The sequence below is a fragment of the Rattus norvegicus genome, chromosome 3, assembly GCF_036323735.1.
Source record: "Rattus norvegicus strain BN/NHsdMcwi chromosome 3, GRCr8, whole genome shotgun sequence".
Taxonomy (NCBI): Eukaryota; Metazoa; Chordata; class Mammalia; order Rodentia; family Muridae; genus Rattus; species Rattus norvegicus.
In genome coordinates this window covers 70,795,773-70,818,799 of record NC_086021.1, presented here as the reverse complement: position 1 = coordinate 70,818,799, position 23,027 = coordinate 70,795,773, and the positions used below count along the sequence as shown (strand labels likewise).

The following is a 23,027-nucleotide window of genomic DNA, read 5'->3' as shown; positions in this document are numbered from 1 at the left end:
AAAGCAACAGCACAATCTCAATGAACTTCAGGAGTCAGGTTATTCCCTTTCTTTATACAAAGTGAAACTTAGAATGTACTCTGTGTTTCTAGAATACGTACACTAGTCACTTTATCTTTGGGGAAGAATGCTTTGTCATTATCCTTGAATCTATTATCAGTCCTTGTCCTTATTGAATGTTTCTTGTGTCAGTGAGTGAGTGAGTGACCTTGTGGTCCATTTATGGTCTTCAGCCTCTACTACTTCTACTGTGTCTTGTCTGATTCTCTACACTCAAAGGGATATCATTAACTGCAGCGTTCAAGATTCCTCAAAGATTCAGATACGCTAAAATGATGATCAACAACTCTTGAAACTGAGAGTGCTGTCTGAAAATCGGGCTGCCAAGAATCCACCATTAGGAGTCTATAAGGTTAGCTACCAGGACAGTTGCTACCAAATCAGTTGTTGGTTTCCATTTCCCTTCTTTCTATACTAAGTATGTAGTTCTACACACCACAGTGTTTCCGCAGTGAATGGAAGCCCTTTAGGAGCAGCTGCAATCTCATTCTCCCTAAAGTGAGATAGCATAGTGTCTTCTGCACGTCGCTGGTGTGCACATTTATCCATGTGCTGCTCGGCTTACTACAGCAAAGACCACGCTGAGCATTGAGGCATCGCCCCACTACCCAGTGTGCTTAGTCACTTTGTCAATGTCAGAATTAATTAGTGGCTATGCCCTAGACTTTCTGCACTCTATTCTTCCACAACATTCTAGGAAGTTTCTCTGATGATTCACAAGCAAACTCAACCTTAAATAATCTGGAAGATTTAGTCGACTGGATATATGATTCAACACTGTAGGTTAAAGATAGTGTTTATAATACTGCCGACTTCTATGAATCATAACTAAGAACCTCGGTGTCAAGTTGCACCATAGTCTCAGCTCCAGTCTGTGCCAATGCAGTATGAGGAAAGCATACACTGGAATAGCTCATGAATAAAAACCTTCTGATATACTCGAGATGTATAACAAAAAATATGAAGAGCAAAAACTTTCTTTATAGCAACTCAATGATTTTGTTGAATAGGAGTTAAATGTCATCATTTTAATGAAATATGTGGGTTAAAATGTATTTAAAAGAATCCCACAACATTAAATAAATTAACATAAAAGTCATCAGCTTAAGATGAGTTCCTCGTTATGATGAACCTGACCATAGTGTGTATTTGTCACTTAGAGTTGTCAAGTGTGTACCATTGAAACACACTAATAACCGTGGGAGCTTATGTTCTTAAATAAAAGGTTTCCATTATATGTTTTCTAGTAGTGCCCCAGTCTGGGCATTATACACCTCAATGTGTTACAAAATAAGAAAGCAAATTATGGATGTGCTGCACAGACACAGTTTAGACAGTTTCCTTATTACTACCCATACCTAACTTATCAGGAAATAAATGGGTAGAAGGGAAGTGTTAGAGGGAGTTTGCCTAGTCAAACTTGAAGTACAGGTACACTACAAGGCTGGGATAATATAAAGGTTATATAAGAATAGTCATTGAGGTTTGCTTTAGAAACCAGTAGCAATCATACAGATATAGGAAACACATTTGGGTAAAACCCACATTCACGAACTCATTCATATCAGTGCTGGTGTTGCTCAGTCAGTATTCAAAATTGTATAAGCTGGTCGAGGAAGAATCATGTTTCATTTAATGATGTAATAATACCAAAATGCACTACTTCATGTTTTGGGGTGAGTGTATCTGTGCTGTTTGTACACAGTCCCGTGGGCATACACATATGTACATGTTAGTGCATGTGTACGTGTGTGCGTGTACATGTAAAGGTCAGAGGTGATAGTGTGTGAGCCTCCATTGCTCTCTTCCTTATTTTTTGAGTCAGGGTCTCTTACTGAATGGAACTCAGGAACTTGGAGAGGGTGACTAGGCAGAAAGCACCAAGAATCTTCTTGTCTCTGTCTCCTTCGAGTGCTGGGGCTGTGGACACTCACTGCTGTACCTGGCTTTTGCATGGGCTCTGGAGAGCCAAATCCATGCCCTTATGCATGCTCAAAGCCATTGTTATAGTCCCTACCGTGATGGGCTTTAATTTTAAAGATTATATTTGTAACTTTTATATTCTATATCAACAATAAATTATTATTAAACTTGTTTGTGTTAAACTAATAGGCCTTCAGAAAGTAAATAATTTTAAATATAATTAAGATCCTGATTGGAAAGAAATTAAGAAAAGTTTACTTCACATTAAGTATCTCATGTGAATGCTCCATTTTTTTAAATCATGAAATTAAGCTATTATGGTGATTTTTTCCAGAAAACCATTTTCTAATTTGTAGTGAGTATTTTATTACAAACTTTAAAACATAGATAAGAGACTTAAATATCTTTCTTGGAGTTGCAAAAAAATATTTACACTGTGACGGCCTATCATCAGCAAATTACTAATGTGTCTGGCCTGTTTACTGGGGTCTGATATTGAAGATATTTGCTTTATCACCACCCCACTGAGACTCTTTCCCACAAGGACTGCTCATTTCATGACAAAAATCATGAGTTATCCAGTGCTGTCCTCCCCACCCACACTTGCTCAGAGCTGACCTACATACTTCTGCCTCCTTCCTGTTTCCCATGTTGGGATTTAGCAAGCTCTTTTAGGTGTAGAACTACACTTCCCAAAGGTTTTTCAAAAAGAAATGGAAAATTCTAAGAACCAGTAACAACCAAATTGTTGCTTTATCTGTATCCCAACATATTTACTCTTGATACAATGCCTCAATTCTTCAAAAGGTTGAGAGCTTGACTGCAATTTCTCCCAAGTGCCTTTCCCTAAAGAAACTGGAAAGTGGACTCCTCAGAGACAAAGGTATCTAACCTTAAAGGAATGAAAAGCAAATTATTACCCTAAAAAAATGATATGAAAGTTCTCACCTTCCATGAATTAGGGATACTAGCAATAGAATTTTCTTCCCACATATTAAAGAATGTTTTAATGACATTATGGTACTTCCCCCTTTCAAAAAAGCTCAACGTGCTTTTATTACGAGTTGTTTTACAGTTTTAATGTCACCGTTTCTAAGTGATAAAGTATTTTCCTAACATTTCTACAAAAGTGATGAAACTCAAAAAAGCAACTTGGTTTAAATATCCGTGCCCAGAATTATGAATTCGGTCTTAGATAGTGAAAATAAAAAGGGCTACCACCCATTACACACAATGTGGGGTTTCTCTCATGAACAAAACAACAAAGGAAGAGACAAGCGTGCCTGTGATTTTTCCCATGGAGCTGTTTATAAAGCAGGATGTATGAAAATACTGTGTCGTGGATAAAATTTGATAGGTGCTATGGAGAAGGGGGGAAGAAAAATAAAATCATAATGGGTAAAGGGGGCGAGGGCGATGGGCCCCAGGTCCATTTTTCTGAATGGGCACACCGTTAGGTAGGTAGAAGTCTACTTTTTCTTTTTGTTTTTATTTTTGGTGGACTCGACCGCCTATTTTCCCTTTCATTCTAGGAATTTTAAGAGTAATTATAAACAGAATCTCCAAGGGAGTCATTCTAAATGCAAAAGCATTTGGTCAATTGCTAAATAAAGCATTGCCCTTTTCCCTAAAATGAAGTGGATGAAAATTATACCCTTGCTGCTGGCATCGAAATGCAAACACTCCCATTCATTTACATTATTATCACATTGGAAGTCAGTTGGGAAGTTTGCATGTGGGTGAGGGATTGCTTTAATTTGCATATTACCCAGAAGACAATGAGCAAAATATTACAGACAGAGCACACTTACAGGGGATATGTTTTAAAAGTTATAGAAGAAAACAAAATATTAAATTAAAAAAAAAACAAAACAAGGGGCAGTGGACAGAGAGCTTTTCTTCAGTGTTTTTTTTTTTTTTTGGAGCGTACCCACAATCCTCTTCCTGGCTGCTAGCATGTTCTAAACTTGTTCCATTATTTGGAAGTTACAAAATTCACAAAGGCATGCACGCTCACATTTAAATAAGTATATACTCTCTATTAAAATCTACATAAAGAAATTAGCAACCAAATTCATTTTCCTTAAAACAAAAGAAAAAAAAATGTTAGGGTTGTCAGCCTTGCCTGACCATGCTGTAAATGACCCAACCTAGGAGCAGCTGTGCTTATCGGACTGCCAATGGATGGGCAAGGGACATAGCTGAGTAACATGCAGGCCAGTCAAGTCATTTCGACACTAAGTATATTTATATATGCGCAACTTGCTTGGGTAACCTGGGTAAAAGTGGTGGCTCGAGCCTCTGGCTGCTTAAAAAACACCAGAGCGGCTTTCTTGATGGCTCCAGCTTGGTCTCACCCCTGTGAGAAGTAAGAATGGTCACAAGTGAAGGTCACCGTATTACACTACAGAATCTCAATCTCTCTTTGAAAGATTATCGCTCTAGCATGGATTCAGCATTATTCAAAGAGTTAAGGAGTGAAACAGGCATTCAAAAATCATGACACGAATTGCATTCAATATTATCAAAGTAGCAGAAGAGTTAAAGCCTACAGAACTAGGGCACGGATTTGAAATGATAAATCCAGGCACTCTAGAAAGCTGATAAAGGGTCAATTGAATTTGGAGAAAACACAAAAGAGTATTCAATTCAAACAAGTCACAACCTCTAAGTCTATTAAAAAAAAAGTTGATTTGGACATTGCAAATAGACAGCGCCTCTGCTTTTCTATTAATTTAAGGATTAGTGGCAAAACACAACAAAATCGTTCACTGGATTCCTAACCGTCTCATAAATCAAAGAATATATTATGAAGACACTGAGTTGGTTAGTTCAGAATCTGCATACAATCACATACGGAGGGTTTCTGTGTGTAAAAAGGTTGACTGCACTCAGTTGGTTTAGACAAGTGTTTACCACTCTTCCCTACCACAAACTTCTCTTCCTTTTAAAAAAAAATCAACTTTAGGAAACATGAAAGTAAATCCAAGTCAACTTTAGCATGAGTTAATAGGTCTGGACAAAATAAATATATTCTTTTATGAAGTATTTCAGTACAGGCAAGAATATAAGATGAGAATAAGAATCATTTTCCCACTAGTTATCTTTCGGTACATACTAAAACCATTACCGTGGTGAACTATAAGGATGAACGTGTATACATCGATGCATTATCTACACTTGTTTTTAAAGTGCCTAAAAATTCATATTAATATCATGAGTTTGGAAAGTTGAGTATTGAAAAATTAAAGTCATGGTAACACTTGCAGAGCCAGAGTAATCTAACATTATCAAACACCTTACTATATAAATGTTACAGTAGATATTTCCTGTTTTCCTACAGGAAAGTACTATGCACTATGGTATATCTAATGGTGTTGAAGCCACAGAAATACATACCAGAATATCTCTTTTATTTTAAAATTTCCTACCTCCTTGCTTTCTTCCATATCTGACTCACTACTGAATTCTTCCGTGTTTAAGTTTTCAAAGTCAGACTCTCCAAGGGCGATGGGCACAGTCACGGTGAGGCTGGGGTTGTTTATGAACGACATGTAATCACTCTCATCTACCACATACTTCTCCACACTGCTGCCTATGCCACTGGTCGTCCCGTTTCCATCTTTGAGGTAATTGAGGTCCTTGCCTATTTCTATGGTCGTGTGGTTGGAGATACAACTGTCTTTCTTGTTATTCAGATCTTCCAGCGGTTTGATTTCATCTAAAGCTTTCTGCTTTCTGACAAAGGCTTTCTGAATGAATTCACGTATCTTCCTTTTAACAAAATCAATTCCCTTCTGCATCCTTCCCACGGCTATCTGGAGGTTGTTCATTTCGTTATCGTCATCTGTGGCAGCCAGGTTGTCTGAGCTGAAAGAACTGAGGAGCAAGGCCAAGAAGAGGTTCAGGACCTACAAAGCAGTGGAGGAAGAACAATCAGTCAGCCTGTTGTTTCCCCTGTTCTAGCCACGAGAAGTGGAACTGTTTTCACGCATCCCATTGAAGACAAGGTCTCCCGGAGCACAGCAGAGAAAAGTAAAAACAAACGAATTCCCCCCCCCCGCCCACCCCGATAGCGAGCACTACTCACACTCTTCATTTCAGGCTCATCTTAAAATCCCTGAGCTACCATGGTATGAAACTTCCAGACTAACTATACGTCCTGGCAAATCTAGACCACTCCACAGTAAAAGAAACCAGCTATTTTGGATACTCGTAAGTTTGAACATATAATCTGTATTTTGTAGGACACTGAATATTTCTTGTAATTTTATTCATAGAACTACATATTTAGATGTGATTTGGCCTCTGCAGCATTTCAACCTCTTTCACCTCGGTAACTTGCTAAATGCAATAAAAAATATACGTATTGCTAGATCAACACTCTTAACTCTGATTTTAAAAAACCTTTTAGATGCTATTAGTTCATGCAAGACTTATAAATACAACAAAGAAGTGGTTGTTGTTTAATAACACCACTGTGATGTCGAATTAAAAATGATGTTTGTTGTATCACCAGGAACTGCTAAGCCCACAGACCAGGCAGGTTACTTAAGAATTAGGCAGAGAGCGAAGCCGTGGCAGGACAATATGGCAGGTGACGTTAAGATTCCACACTGTACCTTTACAGGTTGTTACAAATGTTCTTAAGGGATGGATGGTACCGGGCTTTGTATGTTTAGGTGGGCAATTATATCTTACCAATTGGGTCAAAGATTATTGTGTTGTGTGTCCTTTTATGTGACGATTTGAGTGTAGCAAAGTGTGTGGTGGCTGGAGACGCTGGGCTGCGGAGGTGCTGGACCTAGCGAGGTAAAAGACGACAATACTTTTTTTTTATTTTTTATATTTTTACAACAACAGGTGTCGAACTAACATGATGGGCAAGAATCCACTAGTAATCCTAAGAGGTGAGAGAAAGTTTTTATTTTCTAAGTAAGAGGAGGCCAGCGCCATGTTAAGTCATGTGATATCTCAAGCGTGGGAATTTAACAAAGAAACAGGGAAGTAGCCTGGGCTGGCTGGCTGTTGGTCCCAGGCTGTGTGATAAATAATGGCAGCTCAGAGAGTTAGAGATTAAAAGCTGCTTTTTAAAGAAAGCTGTCTAGAAAGTCTTTCGGGATACTCATATTCTTTTTAACATGGAATTTTGGGTTGAAATCCTAGTTAGACAAGCTACTTCTTAATTACAGGTATTATTAGAAGGTGATTAAGTTTGTTTTTAGAAAGAAGAGAGTAAAGAGATTACCTGAGTCAGGTGGGGATTTTCATCCACGGTTCAGAACTTAGATAGGGAATAGTCACTACCTCCAAGTAGAGAGTTGTGATAAATGTCTGTAACACCAGGCAGAGTGAATGCAGACATGTATTATAGAAGTTATTAAGGTTAAAGAAAAATCTGTGGCTCCGGGTAGAGAGCTTAACAGATGGATATATTTTGAGCTAAAGTCCTGAGTTTTAAGTTGCTTATTGGTTTTAGAATTGATAGAAGGTGTTTAAGTTTGTTTTAAGGAGAGTAAAGAGATTACCCGAATTACGTGGGGATTTTCATCTATGGTTCGGAACTTAGATAGGGAAAAATTGGTCACTAACTCCAAGTAGAGAGTTGTGATAAATGTCTGTAACACTAGGGAGAGTGAATGCAGACATATATTATAGAAGTTATAAGTTATAAGGTTAACTAAAAATATGTGGCTCGGGGTAGAGAGCTTAACAGATGGATATATTTTGGACTAAAATCCTGGTTTGATATGTTGCTTATTGATACTGGAATTGATAGAAGGTATTTGGTTTGTTTTATGAATTATCCCGCTAAAGGCCATATGGCTCGTTGATGCCAGCTAGTGAGGGTTTGTGGTTATTTTTTATATCTACCACAACAGGAAGCTCAGATTCTCTTAACATGGGCTCCACAGGAAATTTGGGTTAATTTCCTGATATCACAGAGTACAAAAGCCTACCAGGCTCATTGTTTACTTACTTCTTTTTAAAAAATTGTTTAATCTTCATAATGGGTGTGACTTTGAGTTTTATGGTTATATTATTACTCTGGGAGAGAGTGCAAGATACAAGCTTTTCTGGTTACAGACTAAGGAACAAAGTATTTTGGGAGAAAGATTTTGTCTTTGTGTTTTCAAAAAGTGTGATTAGGCTCTGGAAACCTCACAGAGTCATTCTGATCAGATTTGATAGAGGTAGACTGCCTGAAAAATTTATTCAGGAGAATCAAACAAAAAGATTTCTCAATTCTAAACTTTTGTCTTGAGAGTTGTATTTTACAGAGTGTGCCTACTTGGATTCCTGGTCTCAAGGACTTTCAGCTGGGTCCAGTCAGGACACATCGGCTAAAGCATTTGCTTCATTCTTCCTATCCCCTAGCCCCAAGGATATCTCAACACCCATGTACAGCTTGAAGAAGTTATAGAGGAGTCATCGCCCCAATTCCCTGGACTTTGGGGGGCTGAAAGTGGTTATTCTAAAGTTGTTTTTATGAGGAATTTAGAAATTTAGCAGGGAGGAATTAGCTAGATTGTTATACAGTCATAATCTCATTTGTTAACTAAGCTAAAATCATATCTTTGCTTTGATATAGAATTTATTTGTTAAAAGTACAAGGTTTAGAGCCAGTCCTTCTATTGATGTCATTACAAATTTCTGAGTTGATTACACATGTGAGTTAAGGGCCAAATAGTAAATATATTGCTGACTTTGTGAGAGTACTTTCAAGATATTATTAAGATATAAAGACAACAACAGTACAGATTGTCTTATACAGGTAGATGGTTTTCAAAAACATCAGAAGTCCACAAAATTTGAGATTTAAAGTTATTTATCTTTTGTTGAGACATATCTGCTCCTAACAGTTCCTCTTTGGCAGTTTTAACAAAGAATTTGAACATCTACGTCCAGATGAGGCAATACTTTGTGGCTAGGCAGCCACTAGACAAAACTGCCTGTTTCATCTGCAGACTAATACTATCCTGAAAAGGACAAATTATGCAGAATAGTTGACTGATAAACTCTGCCAAGACTTCAAAATCTGCATTTCAAGAGTCTGTCAGTTGATTTTGAGCCAGAAGGCTGAAGACTCACATGTTGCTAACAGTGCTAGTGGAAGTTTGTCTCTACAACCTCTCACTTCTAGAAGCCATGTTAGGCTTCCTATGTGTATAGATATTAGGTCATTCTCAGATTTCGGACGGGGTTGAAGACTGATTATAGTCTCATAGCCTGTCAGGCTGTTTAACTCTGAATATACATATTTTATCGGATAGTTATCAGATAGTATACAAGCTAGCCAAGATATAATATAGATTTTAAGCCTTTCTTAAGCTGGAATGGGTAACTAAATGTTCTGTTTAATTGATATAGTGATGGACTGGGTATTGAGTATATCATATGCTTTATAAATTGTAGAATGGTAATAATTGTACTCAATTTACATATAAGTAAAAAAGCCTTTTTAGCTGGACAAAAAGGGGGAAATGTTGTGGTTTGCCCTGGAGTTATCTGTACTTTAATGCTAATTCCACTGCCCCAAGGACAGCTGCCTAGTCGCTACTCAGGAATCAGGTGACTTCACCAGAACCTTCTCCCCATTGAATTTTTAAAATACAGGTGGGGGGCAGGTACAGGATAGAAGGAGGCCTGTCATTGGAGGAGAAGGAAGGATGGGCAGGAGAGAAGTTTGAAGGAAGGGGAGGAGACTGGAATGGAAAGAAGGAGAGGAGAGGGAGAGAGAAGCCGTGGCAGGACAATATGGCGGGTGATGTTAAGATTCCATGCTGTACCTTTACAGGTTGTTATAAATGTTCTTAAGGGATGGATGGTACTGGGCTTTGTATGTTTAGGTGGGCAATTATACCTTACCAATTGGGTCAAAGAAAAAAAAGAATTAGGCAATGTTGAGGACACATCTGTCATCATTTTTTTAAATCGGGGTTTGATTGACACAGCCCTCGATTATTCAAATAAAATACAGACGGGACCAAACGCAAAGGTTATTAGTTCAAAAGTGGAACCTTGCAGTAGATTTTAGCTAAAATTTCAGTGCAATTGACAGTGATGTGTCAGGTAAGAGTCAGCGAGAAGAAAGGTGAAGCCAGGACTCTTTTGACCTTCGGTCAATCACCCTGCAGTAGCTCCTGGCAGCCACACTAAGAGCTCTCTGTCCTTGTACTTCAGAAACTTACTAATACACTTTTATTACTCTGACTCATCCTTGAATCTCTTTCTTGGATGGTAAATAGATAAAATAAAAAAATAGATTTAAATACTGCTTAAATTTTCATCTGTAAGAAAACCAAATTACAGTGCCACAGTTATTTTTTGGATTTATTAATAGAATGTCTTTGTCTATTATAATTTTTTAATCTGTGTCAATGAATCCTCCCATGTCATGTCTAACATTGAACTTTTTTCTGTTTTATTTTCATTTTGATTGACATATAATGTTGACATGCATTTGTATAGTAGCACTGTAATATTTTGATAGATATACACATTATTTAGAACAACTTTGGCTCAAGAGATATTTGGAGGGTGTACATATTACAGAAGTCTAAATCACCTGTGGCTTTTGAAATCTTGGGTAATAGACAACCAGAAATATACAACATAATTCTCCCTAGAACATAGAATGCTCTTTAGTCAAACATTGTTAAAACAACATCATCTGGGACAGAAAAGCAGAAAAGTGTTTTTATTACTTACAACAAGGTTCCCAATCACCATGACCATCATGAAGACAGTAAGGCACATGGTCTGGCCCGCGACCTCCATGCAGTCCCACATGGTCTCTATCCACTCCCCACACAGCACTCGAAACACGATCAGGAAGGAGTGGAAGAAGTCGTGCATGTGCCAGCGCGGGAGCTCACAATCATTGGAAATCTTACAGACACACTCCTTGTAGCTCTTTCCAAACAGCTGCATGCCGACCACAGCAAAAATGAAGACGATGATGGCCAGCACCAGGGTCAGGTTGCCCAGTGCACCCACCGAGTTGCCGATGATCTTAATGAGCATGTTCAGTGTGGGCCAGGACTTTGCCAACTTGAAGACTCTAAGCTGGAAAAAATAATATAAGATTATCATTGGTGCTTTGCACTGCAGAAACATCAACAGAACTATATAGCAAATCTGTTTTAACTGCAAAAAGATGAATTATTCATGTGCCAAAGAATTATCTAACAAAAGTAGCAAATATTGTATACACACACACACACACACACACACACACCTACGTAAGCTTTTGTAACTGTCTTTTGTTATCTTTGTTGTTTGTTTTAATGAACGTATTTAAAGGTCATGTAGGTTAATTCACAGAGACTCATTTCCAAAGAAGTAAATTATTTAACAGCCCACAGTAAATATGTTTCTCAGGGTGGTTAAAGATTGTGATGTAGGACACACATTGCATATATAAGTTAAAAGAGAAAAGCGAACTCATTTCTTGGAGAGTTTACGCAGTTTCCATCTAGCTATATCTTTCACTTGCTATAATATTAGAAAGTATTTACTTTAGAAGGAGGCTTAAGTTAAAGTGTATGTTTTTTCAACGTTGGTGTCTTCAATTACTTAATGAAGTAATTACAGCATGTGCATATCCCCTTAACACTCTACCTGACAAATTGGTGGTATTGGTTTGTACAGGCTCCTGAAACGCCACCCTCAGTTAAATAGCAATAGCATTCATTTCTGATGCTAAAGTAAATGTCATCCAGACAGTAGTACATTATTTAATGACACTTAAGTGACTCAGAGGAGTGAGTAGAAGCACCAGGCTGTTAATTCATTCTAAGAGATGATTTATGAAAAGAAGCCTGGTACATTATGCAAGATTAGGTAATGGTTCTGTGGTCCCTAGTTCCCTACATTATAGCACTTATCACAAAGGTTTGCTAAACTTTGTTTTTAAGAAGTCTTTATCCATATGACTTGTCATATAACTACTTATATTTGCATTCTGTAATTCTTGCATACTTCTAGTTTTAAATTAGATCCATAACTCTTGTTGAAGACCTGTGAGAATTATTACATAGTTCTAAGGATCTCAGGTTAAATTTGAACTTTGAAATTCATAAAGAAAGTCTCAAAGAGACATCAAATCAAAGTCCTGGGATTAATTAGCTGCATGATAAATCATCTATAAGAACCTTTCTTTGGTAACGGTATACAACCTTTGTTATTTGAAGATAAAATCCAGCCAAAGGCAGAGCACGTACAATAAAAAACACTCAAAAGATATGTGTTAAATAATAGGTAGTCTTCTAATTTTAACAAGAAGCCAATAGTTATGAAATATAGAGATTAAATGAACGACAATTAAATGCTATCATAATGCACTTTAGGCAGTGTTTCTGAGAGCGAAGGTTTACTGGCTTCATGATCTGGGTGAAGGAAAAATATTTAAGGAGTGTGCTGTCTTTTAATTTTCCTCCATACACCCTATTCCACGTATTAGCTTCTCAGGGGATAAAATAAGCAATCCAAGGTCCCAAAGGAGCCTCACACATGGTTACACAAATCAGGCAACTGTGTTGGCTATGCGGATTGCAATCTAGATTGATGTGTGACCCTCTTTTTATTTTCCCATTAAACCTGCCATTTGAGGGGGGAGTGAGGGAGTGAGGGAAAAGAGAGAGAGAGAGAGAGAGAGAGAGAGAGAGAGAGAGAGAGAGAGATCATTGGCTGTTCATTGGAACAAAAGAATACATTTCTCAAAACTATCATGAAAAAAAGAGCTACATTTTGGAGGAAGAACCCTATGTCTTCATATTTTACTAATGATATTATATTTGTGGAATATGGTGAGCCTGTCATTAGGACCTAATGAAGACTAATTAAGTACAAAAGTAAGGATGGATTCTGCTAATTAGTTACCAGCCGGAATGATCGGAGAACTGACAATCCTTCCACATTCGCCAAGCCGAGTTCCATTAAACTAAGGCTCACTATAAAGCCATCAAAGATATTCCAGCCTTCTTGGAAGTAATAATATGGATCCATGGCTATTATCTTGAGAAACATTTCTGCCGTGAAGATCCCAGTGAAGACCTATATGAGCAACGCAGCTGATTACAGAATGCCTGCTCACAAAAGGAGGTAATGTAACAAACGGTAGGTCAAACATATATTCTGCATTTTAAAGGTTGGTTTGCATTCAACAAATGGACGCCCTTGCATGTTTTATATTCAACACAATTTATAATTGTTCCCAATACTTAAGGTTTAATCATTCAAATAATGAAATGAACACCCTGATTTTGCTACTCTCAAAACGCATTGGACGGGGTTGGGGATTTAGCTCAGTGGTAGAGAGTTTGCCTAGCATGCGCAAGGCCCTGAGTTCGGTCCCCAGCTCCGAAAAAAAAAAAAAGAAAAAAAAAACGCATTGGACACATTTTGCTTGATCTCTCTCTCTTGTCCTCTAAAACATCACCAAGTGTTTGCCCAGAAGCACAGACTTCAGTTGCGAAGTATAATAGATTGGTCTCTTTTCATGACTCTGCAGAAGAAACTGGAGCTAAGGAGGCTTCACACAAGCAATAATAAACATAGGTGTAGCTGAGCTACCGTGTCTCAGCTAACTGTAGTAGTTGAATAACTATTACACTAACCAAAAGCTTAGGCTTGCTAAAAAAGACTTGGATCATAATTTTTTTTTGAAGACATGACAATAAACCACAGGAGACCAATTCAAGACTAAGGCGATGGCTAATTATAAGTCAAACAGGTTGTTTCTTGTGAAATTTCCTCAGGCTACAAAAAAGGTATGTACCTAATAGGTCACTAAACATTGAACAAAGTTCCTTCAGGAACTTCCAGTTCCACACTTCCTGTTCCACAATCTCTTTTTCCACAAGTGAACGGTTAAATCAAAATGTTGTCCACTGAGATAGTCAGTGGAGGAGGGGCAGAAAGGGATGGAGTGCATATGATATTTAATGCAGAATTTGATATATCAGTGTGTTCATTGAACATACTTTATTATTTGACTCACTTGAGATCTATCAGAAATAAAGTAATATATATGTATATATACATATATATATATATTTCACGTCTAAGAAGTATATTATGCTTTAAGGCATTTGTTATAAGACTCATGAGAAGTTAGCATTTCATACTATATGTATAAATGTTATGTATGTGCAAATATGTATATATGTTACACACATATTTTTCCCACAATTCACAGCATAATCCTGTTTTTAAATAATGTTTTCACTTACTTATTTGTCTTATGTGTTTGAGGGAGCATCTCTGTAAAATGGTATGTATGTGACAGTCAATGGATAACTAAGAGAAGTAGATTCTCTTCCACCTTTTGGGGTCAAGTGTCGAATTTAGGTCATTAGGCTTGCTGAAGGCTCCCTTTCTTGCTGAACCACCTGGATGGCCCTAATTTTGCTTTTGCTTCTTTCTTCGTCTGCTTTGGGGTAGGATCTCCCTATGTAGCACAGATGGCCTAGAATCTGTGATCTTCCTGCCTTTGTCTCCCAATGGCTGAGATTACAGGTATGTGTCATTATGCTTGGCTGTAGTTATCATTATAGTACAAAAGCAATTTAGATTCATTTCTAAATCAAAATACACCTAAAACCTCTAAATCCTTTGTACTAAGTTTAAGTAGCAACCTATTTTCATTGCTAAAAACCGATGCAAAAAAAAAAATTGGTGTCTTTGGTGAACATAGTCGATTAGTTGACATCTTATTTGACCGTGAAACATAAAATTAATAAAAGCAATCTGTAGGAAGATGAGCCATCAAGGAGTCTTACCAAATTCCCAACAGACAGCACACTGCTGAACTGCTCAGTCATGGGGTAGTGCTCCATGGCCATGAAGAGCGTATTTAACACAATGCAGATGGTGATGGCCAGGTCAACAAATGGATCCATCACTACCAGATTGACAACGTGTTTTACCTTTAGCCATGGCTTACAACAGTCCCAAATCAGGCACATATTAGCAAATTTATACCAGCAGGGTGGGCATTTCTGTCTGGATTCTTCAAGTTCTGGGGAGGAAAAGAAAATGAATATACTCATGAAAGCTTTTTACTTTCTATTAATCATCTTTGCTTTAAATCGCAGTGATTCCCTAGTAAACATTCTAAAGGTGTGTTTAAAAGATAAGATAATCAGTTGAAAATGTCAGAAAAAAATTATGGGTTTGTAGTCACGGAGAGAGTAGACGTAGACAGGCTAATGCTCTCCGGTGATTCTCAGATAAACATAGTTTCTAAGACTCTACCTGCAAAGCTGATCTTTTAAAATTGTCTACAAGGTTACAAGAAACAAACCGGCAGAGCTTTCATTGTGTACACAATCATCTACGTTCCGCATGGAACAAGGGCTGCTGTGTGTTAGCCAAGGCTCCTCCAGAGACCTCATCACAGCCTTGGTGAGTCACGGGAACACTCGGTCTCTTGGATTAGATGTCACTGGCGGGATTCTAGTGGGGAACATTTAAAAGAATCACTACTCTGTGTTAAAAACTCTCACACTGATAATAAATCTGAGTTACACAGGCTTGCATAGTAAGTTCAACAAGTTTTTTGCTCTCTCTATACACCAATTAAACCAGATTTTTTTTTTAAAAAAGAGAATAATTAACTGAATAAAGTGGGGTCCTCATTGTTAGTATACTTTACAAAACTTTACAAAATGATATTCAAGTACTATTAATAAAACACAAGATTTAAAACATAGATACATGAACATAGAATTCATGCATCTCCATTGGGTCTATTTATTTTAATGCATTGAGATCTGCAAATGTATCAAATATATGAAATGAGATTTCATGTTAAAAATGTTAAGAGAACATGCTTTAAAGAAGTTTTTAAGCTAAATGGAAATGTAGTATTAAACCTATCTGACAACTGTTTTTTTTTTTTGATCATTTCCTCTAAAATTAAATGATTCAGAGAACTTCTGGATGATGCCTGTTTAGTAAACATTGACAACGTCTTTTGGGAAAGTATGAAGTACAAAATTATCACTTCCATCTTTCTTTGGGAAGATGATCACTTAGCAGAGTCTTCATTGGGAAAGGATACCAAGTTAGGTGGATTCTGCCAATACCATTGCAGAAAATTACCTTCTCTGCCAAACACGTGACCATCTCTTCTTAGCACTCAACAGAAGGAAGCTTTCCTTGTTCATTCCATGGCATGTGGTCTCTGGCCAGTCACTTTAGCATTATGGTAGTAACTAGGGCAACTCTCCACCATTGATGGAGCTTACAGTGAAATAAAATTTATAAGGGAGGAGGCAGCATAGAAAATGGAGAAGAATGTTGCTAGATCTTTGTTCTGCTAATAAACATTTGCTAACTATTTATGCAATATGGTCAATCACTTACTTTAATGAATTTATTCTTTACTGATTTAGTGGAATTCTGTTTAAGCTAGACATTTCAAATTTCCCCTTGGATACTGAAATTCTTTAAGTGAACATTTTATTTCTATTTCTTACAATTTGTAATTTGGTAAAATTTATAATTTTGGTAAAATTTGTAAATTTTAGCTAAGTCACACAAAAAGTCCCATAAATAAATTATTATCCATTTTATTTATTTATTTTTATATGCATTATTACTTTATAAATGCTTTTGATACTACCAAACAAGTTCATGTTCACAGAGGAAACAATATATTATATATACATAATTTGCAACAAATAATAGAAGAGAAGCTGCCAAATTTCTGTGTTCTATCAGAATAAATTCCATTTTTAATTTATACAAGCTGTGATATAGTAGAAAAGAAAAGCAAATAGCATAGCACAGAAAATAAAAAAAAAGAGAGAAATAAGAGAAATATTCAAAGGGAAAATTCAGCAGGCGCTGATGGTCTTGACACTAGGGAAAGTCGGAGCAAAGTTGCCTTTAGTTCTAAAATAAAATCATTCAATTATTAATTTTGCATAAGAGAATCTCCCACTTTGGAACAAGCGAAGCGCCCCAGAGGGGACTACAGCCACTTCTCCATCATTCCTGTGGAAGGTTTCCCACCTTAGAGTCAGTAGCAGCTAAGTTCATATCCTCTCTTGCATCTGAATTCCTTCAGTACTTTACCTTATACCCCAACATATACACCAACCAAAGTGTATCCACGAAACATCTCTATACAATTTTGCATTTTAAAATATCTCTTGCTCATCTTTAAGCAGGAGTAAGCATTACTCTGGGTAATGAAGAGTTGGCTGTAGTTGAAAAGAAGGAAAGCAAAAGTTGCCAGCCGCATTAACAAGCCTGGTTTATGAAAGGGAAGGCGAACCAAATTTTGGAAGAAACCACATTTAAATAAACAGATAATAACAACAAAGAAACAGCCCCACCATTTATGTGAACAAGCAGGACCATATCAAAGTAAACTTTACTATTCGTGCTATGAGCAGATGATTGCTGCCTACTATTTCTGACCATTGCCACATTCAAATTGTTCACATGTGAATTAAAAAAAATATGTATCAGGCTTTCATCCTAACTAACACTAGGAGATATGTTTCCATGGAGGAAGTTGTGTGTGCTTTTAAACTAAGCGTTGGATGTGCCAATTCGTTGACAAGTCCAATTTGGAATGGTCTGATTTTTTTTTCCCTTCCGTTATTCCTTACATTACTTTGTACTTAAAGCTACTAGAAGTGCAAAGCATGACTGTCAGTTTAGACTTACCCTGACTCCTCCTCTACTTCCTGCTTTGGGGAGCAGCCATGCTGCTGACATCGGAAGCAGAACCACTGGCCCCTTCCTCTCAGTGGTTTTGCTATGGCAAGGAGCCGAAGACCAGAGACTCTTCAAAAGATTTACCTGGAGGGATAGGGAGGAGCAAGCTACTGGCAGCTGGGGGAGAGAAGGAGTGTGAGCTAAGCAGGCAAGGTTGGGGAAGAAGGGACTTGAGTTTAATATTCCATTGAAGTCAATGAAAAGATCAGGACTCTACAAAAACTGGGTCTCATATCAATGTCTTGTCCATGGTGACAGACATCTATTGCGGTCATTTTTTTCTGGTTATGACTTTCAGGCTTTTGATCCTGAGATCATGAGATTTTTTTGCATTGTAACTAAAAATACTCTCTAAGTATCTACCCAGTCTCTAAAGAAACTAATAATGAAAAGAGAGATATATACTGGGCAGAGGGCCAGGGAAGGGAAGGAGGGTAGTAGAGATATGAATAAGATACAGTGTATATGTCTATTAAAATTTGAAAGGAGTTTAAAAAAATAAAGTCATGCACACACTCATTTTCTCTCACCCTTATGCTCCTTTTCTTAGCTTTCTATTTTGACTTACATATTCAAGCATACTTTTACGTATGTGGGAATGAGAATCAGGGAGACTTATAAAAGATGGAGAAATAGAATACATCGTATGTGAAAGGAAGGAAAAATAAGGAAGAGGTGGGCAACAGAGAAAGGTGTTATACGTGAATACATTTGATATAAATATATTTTTCACATATTGAAGCTGACAGCCGCTGTTGATTTCACTTAATATAAAAAGGGAAAAAAATGACATGAGTTTACAAAAGTAGCAAAATGGAACAAATAATGACTATAGCATCAATTGACAGTCTTCAGCATGCAAAGTACAGGGGCGCTTTACGTGTGTCATTTTACTTAACCCTTATAACAACTTTATGCCTAAATATTACAGCCCACATTTTAGCTGGAAAGAAAAAAGAAATTCAAATCATAAATTAGTACATTTAAACTGTGACAGTGCCTGGAAGTGATCACAGATCAAGCTGTTCTCCAAACTTTTACCTTGGTAGTATGAAATCCAGCCTTGTAAATACTACGGTAGCTATTCAGTTATAAGCTTCAAAGTAAAAGCTGACATGTTATGTTTCATAAGTGATGAAGAGATAGAGGGAGAAACAGAGAGACACAGAGAGAAAGAGGAAAAAGAAGAGAAGAACAGAGGTACAACTCTAAAATTTTTGAACACAGCTTCAGTGAGGCATGGCACCTTAATTCACACTTCTATATTTATGATTCTGGTTAAGCCAACAGATTTCATAACTTGTGTTAGCATGTTATATTTTGTGACTTGTCAGATATGTTAGCACCATAGTGATAAGCATACATCAGTCCACTGTTACTTATGTCACCATCAAGCTTAAAGAGGTTTGGATGTAGGGTCTGGAAGTCACATTCCCAATGTACCATGAATTTGTAACAGCTTCCCAAAAGCTTGTTTAACAATCTACACAAAGGAGTCAAATCATGTGTATGTGCCGATTTCGCTTTACCTTATAAAAGAAGTGATGATGTGGTACTGGGTTGAGAAGTAGTGTCTTAAAACTTAGGCCAGGGACGTCACATTGTGAACAGCCTGCTGTCAGAAAACAATGGTGGTGAACCTTTGACTTACCTTCCATAGTGTTCGTCAAAATACTGGCCATACTCATTGCCCTTTGCCTTGAAGGGTCTTCCAACAAGTCCATAGAGACGTGGTAAGAACTGGATCTCCTCTTCCTTATTTCTGTCTCAGTAGTTGTGCCCTGCAATACCAGGGTTCCAGAAAGCAAACTAATCATCACTTTTGGCCATAAGCAACCTCAAAGCACCCCAGCTGTAGACACCACTTAACCAAGAGTTCTACATGCTCCCTCAGATGTAAGGAGTGTCTTACTTTCTTATTGCAGTGGTAAAATACCAAACAAAAGCAGCATAAGAGAGAAATTCTTTTTTGACACATACAGGTTTCAAGCTGGTACGGCCTACATGGAAGAGGAAAATATGGCCGCACAAAGGGTAAGCATAGCGGCAAGAGGAGGGGACTGGCTTTTCACACTCATCTGGCATCTGCACCCATGAAGCAGGCAGTGAACAGAAAGTGAGACCTGGCTATAAAGCCTCAAATCCCACTCTCAGCGACCCAGCACCCTTTTCCTCTTTTCTGTACCCACAACCTTCCCAGATAGGGCCATCAGCTAGGCACCAATGATTGAGACATATGGACCCATGGCATACCGTCCATATCCAGACCACAATGGCTCCATGTGATATCCCTACAATTACCATATTAGGACTGTTTTTGGGAAGTCCATCAGCCCCTCAGTCTTCTGTGCTTCTGTGCCAGCTTTCTCTGTGCTACAGATTTGGCTTGGAAGGACCAACATTGATATCAACTGTATAAATGTGGAGCATCTCACCCATTTCAACCTCAAGCTTCAAGCTGAAATACATTATTCCTGATGTACTTTACAGACAGGTGTGAAAAGACTTCCTTATCCAATGTGTCTGTAACAGTTTCCTTAAAATGTGAACACTGAATGTAAAATATTTTCTTATTTTCTGTGGAGACAGATATAATTTCCCATATCCATATTTAAGAAAAAAACAAATCTTAGTCTTATCATGTCATCTTATACCTTAATAGTTCCCTAAAATATAAACTCTGTATGTAAAATATTTCTTCTTTTGGAGACAGATATCATTTCCCAATATTCATATTTTTTAAAAAAAATCTAGCTAACCTATCCTTTTACCTTATACTTATGAAACAGCTCTATTCACAGCTGAGCTACCTAAAACATCACAACTCTTAGGACACGTCAATTGGAGTGTTTGAATGTTAGCAATCACGCAATGGCTCAGTTCTTCCTTGCTCTAAAAAACTCCCCAGGTTTGGAGCTAGGTAGAAACATGTTCCTACTCCAAGACATCAGACAAGGAGTTAGCAGTCACAGGACAAAGGAAAAGAATCTTAAGCGTTTCAAAGTGAGTCAGTGAGAAGGAAGCCACTCTCTGGTCTGCCAGTGCTGCTGCTGTAGTCTAAATAGCAACGTAAGTGTTGCTTAGGGGTCTGGACATCACAGGGATGTGAGCACCGACCATTTCTGTCCTGTTCACTCATTTGCATGATGGTGAATTTCAAACTGATTTCTACTCAACTGATGTTACCACGAGTGGGTATAAAGGTCCATGCTCTCAGCTCATTGTAACTGCCAGGTGAAGGAATAGTTGAAGCAAGGAGGAAAGAGAGAATCCATTACTGAAAATAAAACTATTCAAGATGTAAAGATGGGCTCATGGAAAGTAAATATTTACCTCCTGAAAGATGAGTCTTTTAAGAAAAAAAAAAGCAGAGGCCACGTAAATATCATCCAATCTCTTCGCGATAGGCAAAACCACATTAAAAACTCCAGATCTATGGAAATTTTAATGATAGATTCCAAAAATCTCTAATAATATTCTTCTGAAGTTTAATTGTCTCAATGGAATTTATGTTTAAAGAACAGGAAATAGTGTGCCTTGTTTGGTACATGCCATTTACTTGTTGTGGCCTGTTTTCGGTTCACACATTCCCATTGCCAACTGTGTGTTCCTTCAGCTTCTTCCACAGGACAGAGTCCTGCCCTAAAGCATTGACTTCATGGCTGAAGGGATGCAGGTGTGGGAGTCCACAGCTTACCTGGTTACAATAGGCTTGGAGTCAAACTATGTTCAATCAAACTTTGTGATTTGTTCTACCTTTTCTGATAGGGTAAATGTATGGTGACTCCTGATTAATAATGTGGCAGTTCTGATATATGGATTTGCAGTTATATTTGTGCAATGAAATTGGGGGATTTATCCCAAGGGTAACAATATCTGTGGTGGGCCTACTTCTGTATTCAAGAACCATGTGAACTGTTTTGTAAGAAAACGATTTCCAGGCCCCTCTGCAAGCTTCCTTCTGAGTAGTTCTGGATTCAGCCAGAAAATTTGAATTTACCATTTCTGAGAATCACCTGAGAGAATTTGAAGCATAGCTTAAGGAACACTGGTTTTTCTTTGTCTACTCATTAAAACAGTAACATTAAGGTATTACAGGAATCAATTAGAACCGGGATTGAAGTAGCTTGGTGAAACGGCACATGCATTGCACGCATGGGAACTCTCTGCTTCTGGTATCTCCTTCCTTTGTCAGTGTTTCCATTTCATCAAAGCACTCATTCATATCCTAGGTGTGATGGTTTGTCTATGCTCAGCCCAGGGAGTAGCAAGATTAGAAGGAATGGTCCCATTGGTGTAGGTGTGCACTGTGGGTGTGGGTCATAAGACTCTCATTCCAACTGCCTAGAAGCCAGTATTCTGCTGGCAGCCTTCAAAAGAAGATGTAAAACTCTTGCACCTCCTTCACCATGCCTGCCTGGATGCTTTCCAACCATGTTTCCACCATGATGATAATGGACTGAACCTCTGAAACTGTAAGCCAGGCTCAATTAAATGTTGTCCTTATGAGAGTTGCCTTGGTCACGGTGTCTGTTCACAGTAGTAAAACCCTAAGACACTTGGTTAAGGTCGTTCCAAGGCATTTGATTGGTTTGTTTTATATGTCTCTGGTATTTTAATTAAACTGTGTTTAGATTTTGAGAACGAAAGAAAGAAAGAAAGAAAGAAAAAGAGAAAGAAAGAAAGAAAGAAGGAAGGAAGGAAAGAGGCAGAAAGACAGACAGAAAGAAAGAAAAAGGTTTAGCCAGACAGTGATGGTTCATGACTTTGCTTCCAGTGCTCTGGAGGCTAAGGCAGGCAGATCTTGGTGAGTTCCAGGCCAGCCTGGTCTACATAGTGAGTTCCAGGACACACAGAGAAACCCTGTCTCCAACAAAAAGAAAAAAAGAAAAAGAAAAAGAAACACTGGTTTAAAGGAAAGTATTTTCTTTCTTCCTCATCTGATCTTATCATTTAAGAAAATTCAGTAAAATATATTTCACTAGGAATGGAAGGTGGCAGGGCTTGTAGACAACATATGTGGGGTCAAATCTTAGTTCCAGAATGTACAGACCTCAATTGCCCCTCTGTAAAATGGGCATAAATTAATAATTAGTATAACGGGTAGTTGTAAAGGTTCAATGAAGTAACCCCACAGTGTTCTGGGCAATGTGTTGTACATAACTGGCTAAAATTATTTCTCTAAGAAGACGTGACATTTCCTTATCATTTTTCTCATCTGCTTCACAACAAAGTTCTATTGCTTCTGCGGCTTGCTATTTTTCCAGGATACTTGGAAACTTCCCTGGGAGGAAAGGCTGAGAATA

General features: G+C 37.8%; 1 protein-coding gene across 4 annotated transcripts in view; it reads right to left on the bottom strand.

Moving 5' to 3' along the window:
* Positions 1-23,027, bottom strand: part of Scn2a (sodium voltage-gated channel alpha subunit 2) — a 134,708-nt gene that overhangs the window by 26,770 nt on the left and 84,911 nt on the right. For all 4 annotated transcript variants that reach the window (XM_063283106.1, XM_063283105.1, NM_012647.2 and 1 more), the window contains 5 exon segments: positions 19,373-19,502; positions 14,769-15,007; positions 12,868-13,041; positions 10,696-11,052; positions 5,415-5,894 (listed from right to left, as the gene is read on the bottom strand). In XM_063283106.1, coding sequence (XP_063139176.1) covers positions 5,415-5,894; positions 10,696-11,052; positions 12,868-13,041; positions 14,769-15,007; positions 19,373-19,502 — 1,380 coding nt within the window.